Raw genomic sequence first — 19,451 nt, forward strand, 5'->3', positions numbered from 1 at the left:
CTGTACCATATGCGTGTAATTTTAGTTCAAGGTGTCCTTTGATAAGAGGAGGTGGAAAATCAAAAGACGTTTTTTAGCTGTAAATTTACAATAGGAGTGTACATTTGAGACTACATTTATGTTATTCATGCTGTGAATGACTTTCTCATAAGAATCTTTATTACCTTGATTAAGGTAATGTGGTTTTAAGTAAATGTGCATGGTAAGCAATTTTATTCCATACTGTTTTAATGAGTTTTAAAGTGAGTTTTATGCTTAGTAATTTATGTATTTTTTTAAAGTTTATTGATGCATTTGGCAGATGCTTTTAACCAAAGTGGCTTTCAATGCCTTTATTTACCTTTAAGTTAAAAGTTATGTTTTATTAGCACAAATGCGTTCTTTGGGAGTCAAACCCACAACCTTGATGTTGCAAGCCCTATTCTCTACCCGCACCGTTTTTCAATATTTCACTATGTTCTTACCTCAACTTAGACAAATTAATACATCCCTATCTTTTTTAAATGCGTGCACTTAATCCTTTGTACAGTGCGTTAGGAATGTGTTAGCATTTAGCCTAGCCCCATTCATTCCTTAGGATCCAAACAGGGATAAATTTAGAAGCCACCAAACACTTCCATGTTTTCCCTATTTAAAGACTGCTACATAAGTAGTTACACGGGTAAGTATGTTGGCACAAAATAAAACGTGGCGATTTTTAAGCGGATAAAAATGTACTATATTGTATGGCGGAAGAGCATTTATTTTGCAGCACTTCGACCTCGGGTTGAGGTAAGAAGATAGTAAAATATTGAAATACGATGGTGTTTTCCTTTAAACTGTAGAAAAAAGCCATGCCACTGAGGTTAAAGTAAGAGATGTCTGTGCAATGGCTTTGTGTTGGCTGTATTGATTTCTTATCTGCGCCGTCATTGTCACCTGTTGGCTACAGATTTTTGCTAAAACCTTGCTGGTATACATCTTTTGAAATTTACAATGAGCGATATTGATTCTGCAAAGGATATTTCAAACAGACTCTAGCACCATCTGGTAATAGCTTTTGTTTGACTACTAAATCAGCTTATTCTTGTAAACTTTTTTATACGCTTGTCCTTAAAGTGAAGGAGAACAATGCGTGAACCTCTGCCAGTTTTAATGTCACGCAATACATTTTCAATTAAATCTTCTGCCAATCTGTTTCTTTAGTTATACACAACTAATCTCTAGCTGCGGTCTCTTTGCACAAGTTTGTTCCAATGTTCCAATAATCTGATTGCAGTTTGGCATTTATACTCCAGCTTTTGTCCATCCTCACAATGCTAATCATGACTGTGCCTTTTCTGTTTGTTTCCTCAGCAAGAGAAAATGGGAAACTGCCAGTGTCTGATTGTCGGGTTTGGAGCAATGGTGAAATAGCATAACCAATGCATGAGGACAAGATGGCCGCCCATAGGATCAGAGTGACAAATAACAACAACGTGCTTCCTAGATGTAAATCTGAGGGCACACTGATTGACCTCGACGAGGGAGTGACAGAATCGAGTCTTATAGATGTCAAAGGTCAGTTTAAGAATTTTTTTTGACTACGGAAGGGGTAGTTCACCCAAAAATACTTTTAACATCTTTTCATTGTTTACTCGCCATTCTCACTGTCATGTTGTTCCAAACCTGTATTATTTTTCAGTAAAATAGTTTATCAGACTTTTAAGCAGAATGTATAGGCTGTCTTGTGTAAATTTAAAATGGATGTGAACTAGGAGCTTGGCGAGCTCTAAAAACTGCAGTAAAAGATAAAGTCAGTAAAAGCATTATTAAAAATAAATAACTCTTAGCTGGAAAGTCTTAAGAGTTTCCCGCTACATGAAGATGAGTAATTGACAGGAATGTCATTTTCGGTTGAACTGTTCTCTTAATAGAATATTTGATTTGGTTCTGCTGTCTGCATTTTATAAATCAGTAAATCTCAAATATCTTATTTCTTCTTTACAGTGCCTTCACCCAGTGCCTTGCGTCTGGCCCCCTCAACTTCTTTTGGGACTGCAAGGGAAGTAGTTGCTATAAAGGATTACTGTCCATCCAGTTTTACCACTCTGAAATTCTCCAAAGGTGATCATCTTTACGTGCTGGACACGTCTGGAGGAGAATGGTGGTATGCGCACAACAACAGAGAAATGGGGTACATTCCTTCGACTTACGTTCAGCCAATCGGCTACAGGGACTCTTCGCTCAGTGACAGTGGTATGATTGACAATCTTGGGGACTGTTCTGAGGAGGGAGCAAAAGAGTTGGAGCTGCTGGGGGAATGGACAAGCATGCCCCTGAAGCCGCCCCTGCCTTATGACAACAACAACCCCTTCTCCATGCTGTCCTCAACAAACCCATTCCTAAATGGATCCATGGATGATGTCCTTGATCAGAACAGCAACACGAGAGGAAATCAATGCAACAGCATGGATTTGCTTTTCTTTGACTCGTTCACGCCTTCAGCCCCTATCTCCACCACCACCAGCAGCTACGGCACCACAAAAGGGTACAGCAATAGTGTCTTTGACGACCCTAGATCCAACCCTGATCTAGAAGCTTTGCAGATGCTCCGCAAGGACAATCCATTTCTTCGGAGCAAGAGGTCTTATAGTTTATCAGAGTTATCAATTTTGCAAGCTCAATCGAATCCTCCATTGCCTTCATCAGGGTTTTTCACAGGGCTTAAGGCTCCTTCACCAGAGCAGTTTCAGAACAGGGAGGACTTCAGGACTGCATGGCTAAACCATCGAAAATTGGCACGGTCTTGCCATGACCTTGACACCTTGGGGCAAAACCCAGGCTGGGGTCAGACACAACCAGTAGAGACTAACATTGTTTGCAAGTTGGACAGCTGTGGAGGAGCAGTCCAACTTCCAGATACAAATATCAGTATTCATGTTCCTGAAGGCCATGTTGCAGTGGGTGACACTCAGCAAATCTCTTTAAAGGCTCTGCTAGATCCTCCTTTGGAGCTTAATAACGACAGATGTTCCACTGTCAGTCCAGTGGTTGAAATCAAACTAAGCAACATGGAGACTAAGTCATTCATAACTTTGGAGATGAAAGTGTCAGTGGCAGTTCGGACAGAAAGTCAAACGGCGGAGGTTTTGTGTGTCAGAAGCGATTGTAAAGAAGGTCCGTATTCTCCTGTCCCACAGGCTTATATTTATGGGGACACAATTCAGGTTCAACTGGACAACATTGAGCCATGCATGTATGTTGCTGTGGTAGTCCAAGCTCAACGTCTTTCTTTTAATTCATCTGTTTGGGATCATGTGGTGAAGAAAGTTACACTGGGGCTCTATGGGCCCAAACACATTCATCCATCTTTCAAGACTGTTGTGGCCCTTTTTGGACATGACTGTGCCCCAAAGACTTTACTGGTCAGTGAGGTTGGGAAACAAGCAAAGTCCGCCCCACCTGTTGCTCTACAGCTGTGGGGAAAGCACCAGTTTGCCCTTGGCAGACCTCAGGACTTGCAGATAGGCATGTACTCCAACATGTCAAACTATGAGGTCAAAGCAAACGATCAGGCAAGGAATGTCCGTGGGTTTCAAATAAAACTAGGCAAGGTGAGTCGACTCATCTATATGATTACATCACGGAAAGCAAATGAGATCACAGACTTCACTTTACGTGTCCAGGTAAAAGATGATCAGGATTGCATCCTTGCGCAATTTTGCGTACAGACGCCACAACCGCCCCCTAAAACTGGGATGCGTAACAACGGCCAGAGGAGGTTCCTGAAGAAGAAGGAAGTTGATAAAATCATTTTGTCTCCTCTTGCCATCACCAATAAATACCCACAGTTTCAGGAGCGCTGCATCACCAACGTGAAATTTGGCAAACTGATCAAAACTGTTATCAGACAAACCAAGAATCAGTATTTGTTGGAATATAAGAAAGGGGATATCATTGCCCTACTCAGTGAGGACAAAATCAAACTCAAAGGACAGCTGTGGACCAAAGAGTGGTACATCGCATACTATCAGGGAAAGATTGGGCTTGTGCATGTAAAAAATGTTCTAGTCCTGGGAAAAGTTAAGCCCATTTACTTCTGTGGGCCGGACCTTACAACTACAATGCTAATGGAACAAATACTAAAACCCTGCAAGTTCCTCACCTACATTTACGCCTCTGTGAGGATGACACTTATGGAGAACTTGGGAAACTGGCGTGCATTTGCTGATGCCTTGGGCTATGTAAATCTTCCCTTGACGTACTTCTGCAGAGCAGAACTGGACAGTGAACCAGAGAAGGTGGCGTCTGTGCTGGAGAAACTGAAGGAAGATTGTCTCAACGTGGAAACTAAGGAGAAGAAATCTTTTCAGAAGGAACTAATGATGGTAAGTTCTCTGCCTTCCTGTCTGTGGATTTCTCTGAAATGCTTAGTTTGCAGACTTTTGGCTGGCTTCATTGGATAGTCATTAAAAGTGTGGGCACATAGCATTTGATTTAAATCTTTTTATGTGACACTGCACATCTCTTATTAATGGTTATAGCTAATGCTTATGAGATTGCATTAAGCTTTTCTTAACCGACTTTTCCAATCTGTTTAGCTCTGGAAACCTGCAAGTGCAGCTAAAATCCCAATTAGCTCGTTCACATTCTGACTGAAAGTAAATTTATGCTTCATTTCATTTTCTTATCATTGGAAAGGATGTGAAGTTCCTAGCATTCCACCGCTTCTAGCTAGCATTGACCCATATCCCATTCATAAGTAAACAGGTTGGTGCACCAGATATGTCAGCTTAGGGTTTGCCTTATTTGAGGAGACAGTGCTTGGGGAAAGATACGTTATCACTCTGTGAGGCTAAGAAAGGAAATATACTGATTCCAGTCTTATCTTTTGGCAAAGCACGAACTTTAGCTTCTTATCATGGATAAACAATACAGATGTGAGATTGTCTACATGTACTTCTGGGTACTTCCACATAGAGAGATTCAGAGTTAAAGTGACATATCAAGCAATCGTGGTTTAATCTCACCCTTTACGACAGGCAGTGCTTTGGTAAAAAGTTAAATAATTCAAGACTTAAGTGTGTGGTAAGCGTCTGTTACAAGGCACAGCACCTCAGCTATAACTCGCATCTCTTTGAGAATGTATCTCTGCAATCTTGTTGGGTAAAAGCAAGCTTCTGCACTGTTTTCCTGTCACGATATAAGAGCTTACACATTTATAAAATACAGATGCGACTATTATTCTCAAGCTGTGACGTCAGAAGATAGCTAGAGTTGTCTCTGTGGGAGTTAATCGATTTTGAAATTACAGTCTGTGATCTCTGATGGACAACCGCCATTTTCTTGCCTCGCTTATGCCGTTATTTAGCTATTTGTCTCGGTGCGTTTGGTAATTACGCCCAATGCTTCTCAGCCTGGTGACATTTTGAGCTGTTCAGACGATGAGGTCCAATTTTTACATGGTATTCCAGCAGGCCTGACTAACTGTTAAACTAAGAGTAGCAATTTATAGGTCTGTTATGCGAATCCCCCACTGTATTGTGACTTAACCATTTCCCCAGCACCCGTTTTTACAATTAGCTGCACAAACACAAATCTGCTAAGCCTAAATCCATAAACGTATGCTTTGTCCTATTTAAAGGAGTTTTATTATGACACAGATGGCAGCTCACCACCATTATTCAGCCAGTTGTACGTTTTAAAAGCTTGTATGCTAAATGGTTTACTAGTACTTTCCAAAGGCTGTTAAAGCTTGGCAGCTGCCTCAGTCACATCTTAGCAATCTTAAAATAAAGGCGTATGAGCAGGCGACCAGGTTAGGAAAGCAAACAAGCTAAACTGAGCCTTTTTTTAATTTATTTGCGTTTGGTTTAAATATTTGAAGTGGGCAGAACTGCGGTTATCTCCAGTTAACAGTGGGCCACCTGCTTTGCTGTCGAGGTGTGATGGGAGTGCGTAAATGTCAAAACAACTTATATCAGTGACCGTCGTTATACAACAGCGTGCTTCCGTTTATGCTGACGGTTCTCTTCTGTTAGTGAAATAAGTAATTGTTATCTCCAGATGTTTTTTTTAAATGGATGACGTAAATTTAATCTTAGTTGGCCAAAGTAAGAAGAAAATTGATTTTAATCTCAATTAGAAAATGTTGACCTTGTTTTAAAAAACATGTAGATCTTGACCGTGCTTTTCTGCATTACTTTAGCAAGACTTAAACTACTACAGTTAGTTTACTCCAAAATTGTTTTTGCTTCCTGTTGTAGCTAAGTATTCCTCTTACCTTTGGTAAAATCGCTGTATTACACGACTGCATAAATGTGTAATTTTTCTTCCCAAGAGGCTATAATGCATCTTTAAGACATTTCCAACAATTTATTGCCAAAGTTTTGCTGAGCTATAACATTTCTCTGAAATAGCCAAGGCACGGTGGGAAACATTTTACATTCTTTAGAAATCAATATGAAACCCAACCTCCACCTCTCCTTGGCCTCCGGTGGCATTTGTAAAATTAGACAGGTCTTCTGTGCCAGTTATTTGTAGCTTGTACAGTCGTTATATTGAATGGTTGTAGTATATGAGTGCTTTATCTGGATCCTACCAGTTTTCAGCATTATCAGGGGGACTTTTTCAGCTCAGAACAGATCCTACTACTAAGATCTTGACAGAGGGAAGAGAGATTTCCTACGGTTTATTTTATTCCCTCTGCACAGCGAGTTATGACAGTAGACATGAGTTATTTTCTCTAAACCTCAAGTATAGGAAGCCCTTATATTTCAAGGTTCTCGATCAAGGCTGGTGATTTGTGTGTTTTGTGGTACAAACTGTGAATCCTGGCAGGTGTAATCTATCTGATGATGGAGTAAACCAGGTAACGGGAGGATGCCAAGGTATGGCTGGATAAATCCAGAAGTGATGACTTGCTTCCATCATGATGGATTGCCGAGTAAATTAGGGGCTGAGGCATTATCCCATCACTCCCTGACAGTTAATAGGATGGGGTCAGATGGACCTGGATGATAATATGGAAAGATAGACATATTTAACTTCACCTGAAATTAATAATAAAGCTTGTGTTTAGTATGATGAAGTATAAAAAGTTATGCAAACATTGTACACTCCCAGAAAAAGGTTACAAAAATGGTCACTGGGATGGTACCCTTTATAAAGGTCCTAATATGCATAGGTACTAATGGCGCTTTCCCATTGCATTGGGTCAGGAGGGCTTATGTTTGGGGGCTTTTCCACTGGGTGCAGTGCGTAGTACCTGATACTTTTTTTAGTAACACCTCGGTTGGGGTTTCAGGCGAGCCGAGCTGATACCAGAACGTGATGCAAAAACACTGTAGATCACTGATTGGTCTGAGAGAATCGTCACTACCAGTGTCATAGCTATAATGTAAAAGATAAGCTTTACCTTCATGCTAGCTTGCGCTGTCTCAAGTAAACCAGTTGTCATCTGTGCTTTGCTGTAAGTTCCCAAACTCCCTTTTAACGAGAAAAACATCCACAGGTTGTGAATCAGGAACACCATACCAGTTTTTTACAGATTTGCAGTTTGTGGCGGCACATTCGCGATGCGCACGTCCATATATATATGCTTAAATGCAATTTAAACGACGCTCAGTGGAGCACGTCGACTGACCCCATGGTTGTTTGTACAGAAACTGTCATGTGAGACAGAGGTACTGATAAACGCGATGTGTAAACATCTATTTGTGGTGGCCAATTTTAATTTTGTGGCGGACTGGGAAATAAATAAATGTATGGGAATGTACAACAACGCTGTCACTTGTATGATCTCACAGCAGTAGTCAGCGCAAATATAACGACACGCCTAAAATCCCTCCCACTCCGAAGTCTTACTAAACTCGATTGAAAAGCTAACCAAGCCAAGTGAGGTGAGCTGACCTGACCCAAACCAAACCGTGGGGTACTATGCAATGGAAAAGCGCCATAATATGCACCGTTTAGGCACCATAGTGTACTTTTTGAAAGGGTACCACCCCAGTGATAATGTATAGTAAAGAAATTGTTCACCCATAAATGAAAACTTTGACATTATTTGCTCACCCTCATGCATTTCAAAGTTTAGCAAAATGGTAGTGGATGCAACCAGTGGCCATCAAACTACAAAAATAAAATTTACACCATTGTCTTCTGCAGCCATTTGAAAAGGTTTGTGCGAGGAACAAAATAATGTTTAAATAAATCAAAAATAATGCTTTAAATAAAAATCTTCCTTGACGTTCGTGGTTGCTGCAATTTCATTGTATAGTAAAGAGAAGCCTGTGTATTCAGCTATAAATAACTCCCTTTGTGTTCTGCAGAATAAAGAAAGTCACACGGGGTTTAAAACACATGAGGTTGAGTACAATAAGTGATAACAGGATTTTCATATTTTGGTTTTGTTTTTACTTTCAGCCCAAATGCAAAAAAGGCTGATATGTATTCTTTTGCAGAGTAAAAAGCCTTATCTAGAAAATAAAAGTCTGCTTATTATGCTCGTCTCAGGAGAAATAGAAAATCCTTGACACGTTTATTTTATACAGTTTTACAACTAAGAAAGAAAGTCTTTCATCTCTCTCCTACTTTATTACTTTCTGTCTATCTGTACTAAACAAATGTGAACTAGGAAGGCACATCACTAAACTGTTTTAAATGATACATCTGCTGCCACAGTTCTAAACTCAGGTCAATTCCACCTGTCCGTCATTCCTGTCAGCTTGTCTCCAGAGAAAGTGGCCGATAATATCGTAAAGAGGGTGAATGGACATCTCAATGCTTTTGTCACATTCATGATTCAATGGGTTTCGTTGGTGATTGTAATGTTTCTTTTGAAACCTGTAATCGGTTTCCATTTTACTTCCAGGTCTGAAGCAAGAGATCAAGAGGTTTAGGTTTGATGGAAAGCTAGCTAAGGGCTACTCTGCGTTATTGACATTTTGATGGAAAATGGTGGTGTTCTCATTCTTAAAACTAGACTTTATGAAAAGTAATTTATAAAAAGTATGTGACAGGAAACTGGGGCTAACCTGAGGGGTTAGACAGAGATCATCCAGTCATATTTATTCTTTAATCAAGTACATTTTTTAAGTATCTGTACTTTATCAGAGTATAATATAGACAGTTCACTCAAAATTAAAAATTCTGTCATTAACTTACCCTCAAGTTGTTCGAAATCTGTATAAATTACTTTGTTTTGCAAATGAATCAGGAAACAGGAGCACCATGACTTCCATTTTCAAACAACTTGAGGGTGAGCAAGGCCCTGTTAGGCTTGCCGCGATAGTCGGTGAAACAGTGATAACCGGTGCTTCAGCCTCTCACCGGTTAGATCACTTGCCCACCGCGACACCGTCTTTCACCGTCGTTTTGATATTTTCGTGTAATTAAATCATTTAGTTTCGTTAGAGAGAGCAAACACTAAGAACTGAATGTGTCTGCTGCCTGAATTCATCGGAGCTGAATGCGCGTCACATCACAGAGCAGCATGTGTCAGGTTTCATTTATTTCTGCCAGAGTGTGCGAGGCAAGCTGACTGACCAGACGATGGCAGAAGCCGCGTGCTTACTCGTTTTTGTTATAATATTAAGGGTGTCACGATTTCAATTTTAAATCGAAATCGATCGAAATTAAGTCACAACCTTGAATTTCGAATAAAAAAAATGGGAACGTCGATGCTGCCACGCCCCTGTCACGTCCGGTCGGCTTGTCAAGCGGGGGAAAATAAACCTCTCAGAGGTGCCTTTAAAAACATGGGTCCAGCGGAACGCGATTTGTATTTTAAACATGAGGGATGTATTGCTACAACTCCTTGTAATAATCATAAATATCATAAACAGGATTACTACCTAGTGATCTGCCTTCGGACAAAGCCCAACTCTCTGCACGTGCGCGAGAGACCCGCCAAGATGCACCGGGTTATATTTTAAACAAAAGGGATAGTTTGCCTCAGCTCGCATGAAACGCATAAAACTGAACAAATACGTAAGGATTACTACTTTAGTTTATGTTTAGACTTTGGACAGATGCGAGAGCGCGTGCACGTGAGACAGAGAGAAGCGCAGCTGCTTATGACGCACCGGTTTTATTTCAGATGCTAGAAGGAGTCCAAGACGCGCGCATTAAGTCCATGTGCATGCAAGAAGGAATCCTCTCTCTACAAGCTCTCTCGCGTAAAGTAAAGCCCACAAACCCCCATGTGAGGAAAAGAACGCAATGTGCGTGTTAATGTGAAACTATAATAATAATAATAAAGGCATATCATGTTTTATCTTTCAAAAAAAAAAAAAGTAAAAATCTAGAATCGAATCGAATCGTGACCTTAGAATCGAAAATGTAATCGATCAAATGATGTTTAATATAAGTGAGATCTTTTTGTCGTTGTGTTTTTCATCAAGAAAAATAATAAACCCATTATTCATACAGCGATTTATGGAGAAGTAGCCGGTTGCTCTGCTTGGGACTGGTGGGTTCTGTGAGAATCACCTGCGCACATTGACTCAAGCACTTAAACCAGCTGTTGCACTCACATTGCAAGCAAATTCATACGCGATTTAATGCAGCATACGCAAGCACTGCATTTAAACAGTTGCGTAATTCAAAATGTGCACATCTGAATGCGCATTTATAAGCCCCTCCCACCCGGTGATACCGGGATCACCGGGTTTGTGACGTGCTGATTAACCGGTGGGAAAATTCTGTCACCCTGGCAACTGTAGGCCCTGTCTGCACGTAAACGGGTATTTTCAAAATGTAGCTTTTTCTATGTGGTTTGACTGTTCGTCCACACACAAATGCAGTATAAAGGTTTGTTTACACTCGCGCTTTGGTCCACAACATGAGCCTCCGTTGATCGCACAAACGGACAAGGCGTTTATAGTTTGAACAGACAGTGGGCAACGCGAGCAATCGAGTCCAAAAACAAGTTGCCGTTCGCTGGAACCACCCCGGTGCTGCTTGTAACATCTGACCTTGATATATAAATATGAGAACATGAATAAAACAACAATCATTTGATCAAAGAGATACGTCAAGGGTTTGCCTGCCTGGACAGTATCGCCTTGAGGTCGGTCATTTTCGGATGCAGAGAAGGTTTGCGCGGTTACAAAAATTGCCGTCCATACCTCCACGCGAAATAGGGTCTCACGCACCCAACGCGCATGACCGCCCACTCCGCATTAACGTCATTTTTGACGTGTGTTGAGTATAAAAAAAATGTAAGGTGACTGAAAATGCTAGGGTGAAGATTTTCAGAGACACCAGTCGCAGATTTTTGGCGTGTGACGTTGTTCGTGCCGAGACTCTGCAATGGCTTCTGATTGGCCAACATGGCTTTATGGTTGGGTATAAATCGCAATCTGTTGGTTTGGCATGCTCTTTTTTTGACGAAGGAGGATATTGCTGTTCTTCAAATTGTTTCAGGTATTTTTATGATAAAACGCACGTTATAAACAACTCAGACTCATAGTGATTTTAGATTGCTTTGGACTTAGAACAGTAGTACACACACAAGTTGTGGATGAAACACAGAATCAGAGCCTTGCGGTTCAGAATCGATTTCGGACAAATATTTTAATGGGAAACGCGGCGCATCATCATCAACTGTAAACTAAAGAGTACATTATTATGCATCAAAATGTAGTGAAGTAAAAGTTTGCAAAGCAAAAACATTATGATAAAGTACAGACACTACTTTATACCCTTGTCTTCATGTCATTTTGGTACTGTAAAAATGTCATGAAAATTTTACTTGACAGTGTTTTTACAATACTGTAACGCACCAAAGTAAAGCAAGTTCAGTAAGTTAAAGTAACTCTACAATATCCAAGATTTAAAATAGTAACTCGAAATGTACAGCCAATATTTGAGCTGATTTTAACAGTCTGGATGTTTGAGCTTGGTATCTGCATTGTACTCTTTTGAAAGCTCTTCGAGATAAATTAGTTTGCCCTGTTGTCCTTTCTATGATACCTGATTCAGCAGTGTAGTCCCATTATACGGTCATATTCTGAACAGGTGGCCCCCTGGCCTCTGGAATGTTCCGTGTTCTAATTCCGGAACATTCCTTTTGTGGGGCCTTTCCTGATTGATAAGCACAAGAATTCCAATCATGCCTGAGATCCTGTTCCTATATTAAAAAATCCAAGAATCCTTTTTGTTTAGTTCTTGAAGTTATTTAGAAATTCCAATCAGCATTCCAGACACGGGACTTTTCAGTACAATGGCTTTGTTTGGAATCTGGGTAAATATTATGAAGAATGTAAATGGGGCGAAGATGTTATTCAAAGTCAGGTTTTAATCAAACAGACATATTGTAGTCTGTTTATTTTTATTTTAAGCAGACGTTTACTTGTGTGTCTATTTCCGTTACGCATTTAAACATTTATATTTTGGTTTTGGGACTGACCACTCTTGCCAATAAGACACAGTGTAGACTGTAAAATCTCTAACTCTTTATTGTTTATAGTGTTTCATGACCTCATGTCAGGTCTGAGGTCACAAAGATGCAGTTTCAGGAAGTACACACATAAATACAACTCACTTCAGACCTCGCCAGTTCTCTGGACCAACTCTGGAAATAGACATCCGACCCTGACTCGACACGTACAAACAATAAATTACCCATCCATTTTTAATCCAGTTGTGTTTTTTGTACTTTAAGTATAAGCTTGTTAGAGTCTGATTTATGGAGGGAATTACTATCAGACTGTCTTGCCAAGGGTAAAGTAATGAATATTGTACACAGTCCTTTGTTATATTGTTCAGATTCAAAAATCTTCCTGCCTGGTTGGATTCTGTAAAAACAAACTTTGGATTTTCGCATGCAAGTTTCTTTGTAAAAACTACTTAAATGTCCTAATATAACCAAGGCCTAGTCCTGGATTAATCTAAACCCTGACCAATAAAACGCCTGCTTCAGCAGCCGTGTTTAAATGTTAGTTGGTGGGTTATTTTGCAAGTCTGTTCAATTCCTCAGACAGTGCTGATATGAGTCTTCCAAGGAAAATAAATAATAAAGCCGTTTGGCAGGGAAGAAACTCGCCCATGTTCAGCTGTACTCTTTTGATCTCCTAATGATGGTGACATTTTGCCATCCCAAATGTCAAGAATCGGCAGACCCTTGCGGGAGCGCAGTGAAGGCGTTTGACCGGATGATCAGCCAAGAATCAACTGGCAATCAAATTAAAACATGCAGAAATAAATGTGAGACATGCTGGGGAAAACCGAATAGATGGAAATTGCATCAGCGCGCCCATGCGAAGCCCATTTGCACCCTGTAGGTAAAGAAATCATCATAACAAATATGCGAATGCCGTTGTCCTAATAGTAAATATTGTATTTACATGGAAATCTATGCAGACCGAACATAAAAATGCAATGCAATGTGAATACAGCCAGATGTTTTTACTATACTGCAATAGGGAAAGAAGTTTTGGAGATAACAGATGTCTTATGGTGCATTCACACCAGCTGCGGTAGAGGCGGCAAAAACGCGATATTGGACGCTTGAACATTTTGGGTTTACTCGCTTCATTCGCGTCACGTGTGTGAAATTCTAGTCATTTGAGACATTCACGCGAAAATATTTGCATCATGGGAGGGGCTTCTGCGACTCCGCTAAGACTCCACTCGCTTCCTGTAAACACGTCACAACTACAGCAAGGTCCTGATTGGTTAACGCGGTGCGGAAATCCCCAAAAGTTCATATTTTTCAACTTGCGCATTTCCCGCGGCAACACTCAAATCGTGCGGAACGTACAGCGCCACAGGATGCCTATTCGCGTCTTTGCATTGACTTAACATGTTAATCACTCGCATTTGCCGCCTCTACCGCGTCTATTGTGAACCCTGTTGTGAACTGTCATTTTAATTCAACAGAGAAATTCCAGCCTGATCTCACGATAATTCGTAATTTTTTTTAATTAATTCAAAGTTAATTGTGCAAAAACATACAATTCTCATGAAAAAACAATAATGAAACCCAACCCCTAACCCCAACGTCACAGGGGTCAAGGCAAATCGTACAAAAACTTACGAATGTGGTCGTATGAATAAATACGACTTAGCCAACTCGTAAAATATGTACGAATTCCCGTGAGATAGCGTTGGAAATTCTTCTTTAAGCATTTCTTTTGATAAGCTGCCATTTATGAATGAATGCCCATTTTAGATCTACAGTGAAGCTGTTAAGTCGTTTTACTGCCAGACGCTAAACAATATTTATGCATCCTTTAAACAAAAGCATTCCCATTGCTCCTGAATAATAAATCTCAAGTCCTCTCAGAGTTTCCGGAGTCGCTCTGTCCACGACTTGAAGTTATGCTCTCGTTTTGGAAGTTTCCACCTCCCTGAACGTATCCATGAGGCAATGAAAGGAAGTCATTGAGTTTATTTACCCAACAGGGAGATGTAATGTGTGCGGCAGTTCACATAAGTATATATCTTATCACCGCGCGGAGATTCGGGGTTTTATTTTCTTCCCTCTATTTCCTTCGTTCTACAACAACAAGCATGAAAAAGAAGGGGATTACCACTTCATTCTTTGGGACCCCTGGGGTCCCTTTCCAAACATGTCTGTATGCGTGTGTGGGGCGGGAAATAAAGTCGGATGGGTTCTTTGAAGGATTTCATCATTCGGTGGCCGTAGACTTATGAGGAGAAAGAACAACATTTCAATATTTAGTCTCAATTACCTGTACAACTTTAACGTCTGGATATCTAGGATAACATACATATCCAATTTGGTTTTATCTCATACAAATGGGAAGGTTACTTTATATACTGTAGTGTGCTTTGTCTGCTCTTCCTGCAGTTTGTATGCACATGGTCATTTTTATCGGCCTCTCTGTTTTTAATGAGCCCAGCATGTTTTGTGTGCAAGTATAACCCACATCAATTCTCACTGTACTGAAATCCATTTACAATGCATCCTTATGTCATCTTAAGTGTTACATGGTACAATGAAAGCCCAACATTCTGGTTATTTGCATGCATTGAAGACCCCCAGACATCACTGCATAAATCTACAATGTCTTATTAAGCTAATGAAGTTCTTTATGGGTTACATTACATTGTCATTATGAGATAAAATGAACGTTTTATCCCAGGCCAGAGGGCAGAATCACAGCTGTTGTTGCTGGCCATAAAACATGCATAATATTTAAAATGACTGATATAAATTAAAAACACACATACATTAAAGTAGATGTGTTTTTTTTTCATCTTTGTGTCTTTATTTTTTGTCTTTATAGATATATTAAATGAATTAAGGATGCGCTTTTTACATTTTAAGTATTTTATGTTACATTTATGCATTTGGTGGATGCTTTTATCTTACAGTGCATTTAATGAGCGCGTTTTATCAGTATGCATGTTCGTACTTTTATCGTTTTCCATACTTGTTTTACGGTTTACATGTGAAATAAACATCTTGTTTCTCTCTCTCTCTCTCTCTTAGGCTCTGTTGAAAATGGACTGTCAGGGTTTGGTGGCCCGTCTCATTATGGACTTTGTGTTGCTGACGACAGCAGTAGAGGTTGCTCCTCGCTGGAGAGAGCTAGCCGAAAAACTCGCCCACGTATCCAAGCAACAAATGGAGGCTTACGAAGCTCCACATAGAGACAAAACCGGTGTGGTAGACAGCGAGGTGAGACAAAACACATTTACAGAACATCCCTTCCAAGGCCATTATGAAACTGCATGGATGCGTACTAGGGATATTAATGACCGGTATTTTATTTTATTGTGATGATACTGTAATTAAAACTGCATTTAACAAAATGATTCCAGTCTTTTTATTGCTGTGTGATGGATGTGCTATGAAGTGAGGCTTAAAGTCCCAATGAAATCAAAACTGATGAACTTATTTTTAATGCAATATTGCAGTGTTTAATACAAACAATTTATACATGCAAGTCTTTTTTTTATTCGTGTTCCCCTTATAAACTTCTGCTCTCCTCTGGTGATCATTCTCTGATGATGTCAGCAAGACAGCTTGGGCGGAGCATCCTGTTAACTCCGCCCCTCCAACTGTCAGTCGGATGCCAGTTCCATTAACAAAATGAAATGCTTACTAGGGCTGAACGATACATCGAATTTTCATCGTCATCGCGATATGAACTCACGCGATGAACGCATCGCAACAGACAGCCTTGACGCGATGAATGAAGGGAAAACGGTAATTATTTTGGATTTAGGAGAGATGACGCCGCAAACACAGGTACTGTGGAAGCGGTGATTCACATATTGCGTCTATTGCACGCTCAAGTTCATTATTTCAAATGTAGGCGCGCAGTATGTGCGCTCTGGAAGCGCCGCGGTCGTGACTCGCACGCTTTTCAACGCTTTCCAGGCTTTTCAAAAACATTTTAACTTTTCAGAATGACACAAGCGCAGCGTGCAGATCATGTGACAATAACCTACGTGTCTAGCGTTTTCGACGCGTTTTTAGGCGCAACATGTGCATGGCCCCTAAAACATGAAAAAATATCAAATATTTATCGCAACTCACATCGTCATCGCAACATTAAACAATGTCACCGCACATCGCAACTTTTCTTCACATCGTGCAGCCCTAATGCTTACACTGCAAAAAATGACATTCTTAGTATTTTTGTCTTGTTTTAAGTAAAAATATCAAAAAATTCCTGCATTAAGATGCTTTTTCTTGATGAGCAAAATGACCCAAGAAAATAAGTCTAGTTTCTAGATCAAAAATATAAAATTTAAGTGAATTTGTGCATAAAACAAGCAAAAAGTATGCCAAAGGGGTAAGCAAAAAAATCGTGAAAAGATTTTTCTTGAAAATAATTTTTTGCAGTACTTGATGAGCAAAATAACCTTAGAAAATAAGTCTTGTTTTTAGACAAAAAAAAATCAAATTTAAGTGAAATTGTGGATTAAACAAGCAAAAAATCTGCCAAAGGTGTAAGCAAAAAATCGTGATTTTTTTTTTCTTAAATACTTAAATACTAAAAGCAGATTTTTTTGCATGTGTTATCCACATATTCACTTAAATTTGATACATTTTGTCTAAAAACTAGAATAATTTTCTTAGGTAATTTTGCTCATCAAGAACAAACATCTTGATTTAAGAATTTGTAGACATTTTTACTGAAAACAAGACAAAAATTACTAAGAAAGTAATTTTTGCAGTGTACATTACTATATTCAATCAAAGCACAGTAAAAATCACAAGCCATGCCCACTATTTTCCTAGTGATATTCTCTTTTACTTATCACAACATGAAAGTAAAGTCAATTGCGATTTCTGGTTTAAGGGGACTTGAAGCGTGTTTAAAAAAATACTAAGGCTACACTTTAATTTGTTAACATTTACTTTTATTTTTTAGTAGATGCTTCATCCTGAGTGACTTACAAATGAGAGCACATTTAATATTTTGTCTAAAAAGTTCATGCTTCTACTTAAAACTTAAAATTTTATAAGTCTATCCCTAGGATAAAACCCAGGACCTTTGGATATGACAACACAATCTTGCGGGAATTCGAATGTATTTTACAAGGTGGTGAATTTGTACGATCTCATTCTTACTTTTTAGTGCGGTTTACCTTCACCCCATGGCATTAGGGATATGAGTGGGCCTTTATCTTTTTTGTACAATTCACGAATTGGTTTGGATATGATCATCTGATAACTGCTCATATTCTGACTGCTGTTTATCTTGTCACCTCAGGCCATGTGGAAACCAGCCTATGATTTCCTGCTAACGTGGGCTGCTCAAATCGGCGACAGTTACCGTGATGTCATCCACGAACTACACATGGGATTGGATCGAATGAAGAACCCGATAACCAAACGATGGAAACACCTTACTGGCACTCTTATACTTGTTAATTGCCTCGACATGCTTAGAAGCTCCGCCTTTAGCCCCGCCCCTCAGGACGACTTTGCCATCTAGCCCCACCTCTCTCCACCCACATTTCCACAATCGATATTGGAAATTTGACAGGTTTCTGTAATAAACGTCACTTCGGCGGACTTTGATTTCTTTAAGTTACAGTAAGCTGTAAGTTTACCTCAGTGTGAAGCCCATCGGGTCTTCCCGTATCCACTCATGTCCATATAATGACTTGTGGTAAGCCAATCAAGCCAAAACACACAGACAGTGTTTTAAGTGTAGCTATTTTTGGAAATTTGGAAATGTTTTTATCAGTCTGGTTATTTGCGATATCTATATTTTTTATACCGGATGGCACAAATGAATTTTTTACTTTATCACTTTAACGTTTTTCAAGAATGAATTTTGCAGAAAAGAAACGTATTGGAGGTCTGTTACGTGTCACATTCACCTGTGTTTGCATTTTATTGCCAAACTATAAACATTATCCTTCCACATATCTGATTTATATATCATCCAACTTAAATTTTGCCTTCTGTGAATGCCAGATTTTGTGTTTGTCTTTGTAAAAAGAAAGAGATTGGGTATGATTTGTTTAGACAGTTGGCCACCACTTTAGAAAGTTTGCATTTGTATATTGCACCGTGTACTTTAGGTGTTGAATTGAAGTGTTGGTTTAGTTATCAATCCGTTTTTCAATTGTAAGTGTTTATGTTTGATTTAAAGAGAAGCAGTTGTGTTCATCTGCAAGATCTTTTATTTATGATTATAAAGAATACCAGTGTCCTACGTTTATATTTTTTGTACCTCTCCTGATTTTTTGACTTTATATGTTTTGAATAATAATCGTTTTTTTACAGATTCAGTCCTGGATATCCGTGCTGTTTTTTAACAGCATCAACATGTAGGGAAAAAGTGAATGTGTGTATTTATGTGTCTACATATTCTGTATCTTTTAGATGGAAAATCTGTATTTGTGTTAGATCTTCGATATGTTTGACAGTGACTGTTTGAAAAGTAAGACATAATCCATGCATTGTTTTCATAATTCATTGTTTAGAAAGAAATTGAATTATACATGCTGTCCAATGTTGTTCCCATGGATTCAATAAAGCAGCTGTGTCTTCTTGCTAAGTTGATCTTTGTTCACGTGTTTTTGGTGCATTCAGATATATTACACAGAATTATGACTGTGTAAAATTTTTATTTTTGTGTGAACTGTGCCTTAAAGTTTTAATGCATTGAGAGAGAAATTTGCATAAACTGTGTGTGTTTGTTTGTGTGTGTTGCAGTGTTTATATTAATTCAACATGACCTCTGCTTGCTTGGTTTGCACGCAGCTTTCTGCACCCCTAAGCGTTTCAGTTGAGCTGACTGTGAAAAATCAATTTACGCTATATTTAAATTGCTAAATTAATTATAAGCTAGCGGAAAGTCAAATGTGCTCTATAAAGTCAATCAATTTTATTACGTCCATAAAGACGACAATTACTAAAATCAATTAAGACAGAAAGACAGGTCAAATCCCTGCTGTATGCTTTGTTTTTCCATAGACATTTTGATCAAAATGCAGATATTTACAAAAACCTGTTTCTTTAAAAGTTAAACAACCTTTTTTCAAGTTCA

At 39.2% G+C, this 19,451-nt stretch overlaps 1 protein-coding gene across 1 annotated transcript in view; it reads left to right on the plus strand.

Moving 5' to 3' along the window:
* The window catches only part of sh3bp4a (SH3-domain binding protein 4a), a 36,430-nt gene extending 17,468 nt beyond the window's left edge, over positions 1-18,962 (plus strand). The window contains exons 2-5 of the mRNA XM_065244626.2: positions 1,336-1,539; positions 1,969-4,349; positions 15,425-15,613; positions 17,661-18,962. Coding sequence (XP_065100698.1) covers positions 1,404-1,539; positions 1,969-4,349; positions 15,425-15,613; positions 17,661-17,885 — 2,931 coding nt within the window. The 5' untranslated portion in view covers positions 1,336-1,403 and the 3' untranslated portion in view covers positions 17,886-18,962. The remainder of the gene's footprint in view (positions 1-1,335; positions 1,540-1,968; positions 4,350-15,424; positions 15,614-17,660) is intronic.
* Positions 18,963-19,451: the final 489 nt, after the last annotated feature.

The sequence above is a fragment of the Paramisgurnus dabryanus genome, chromosome 24 (assembly GCF_030506205.2).
Source record: "Paramisgurnus dabryanus chromosome 24, PD_genome_1.1, whole genome shotgun sequence".
NCBI lineage: Eukaryota > Metazoa > Chordata > Actinopteri > Cypriniformes > Cobitidae > Paramisgurnus > Paramisgurnus dabryanus.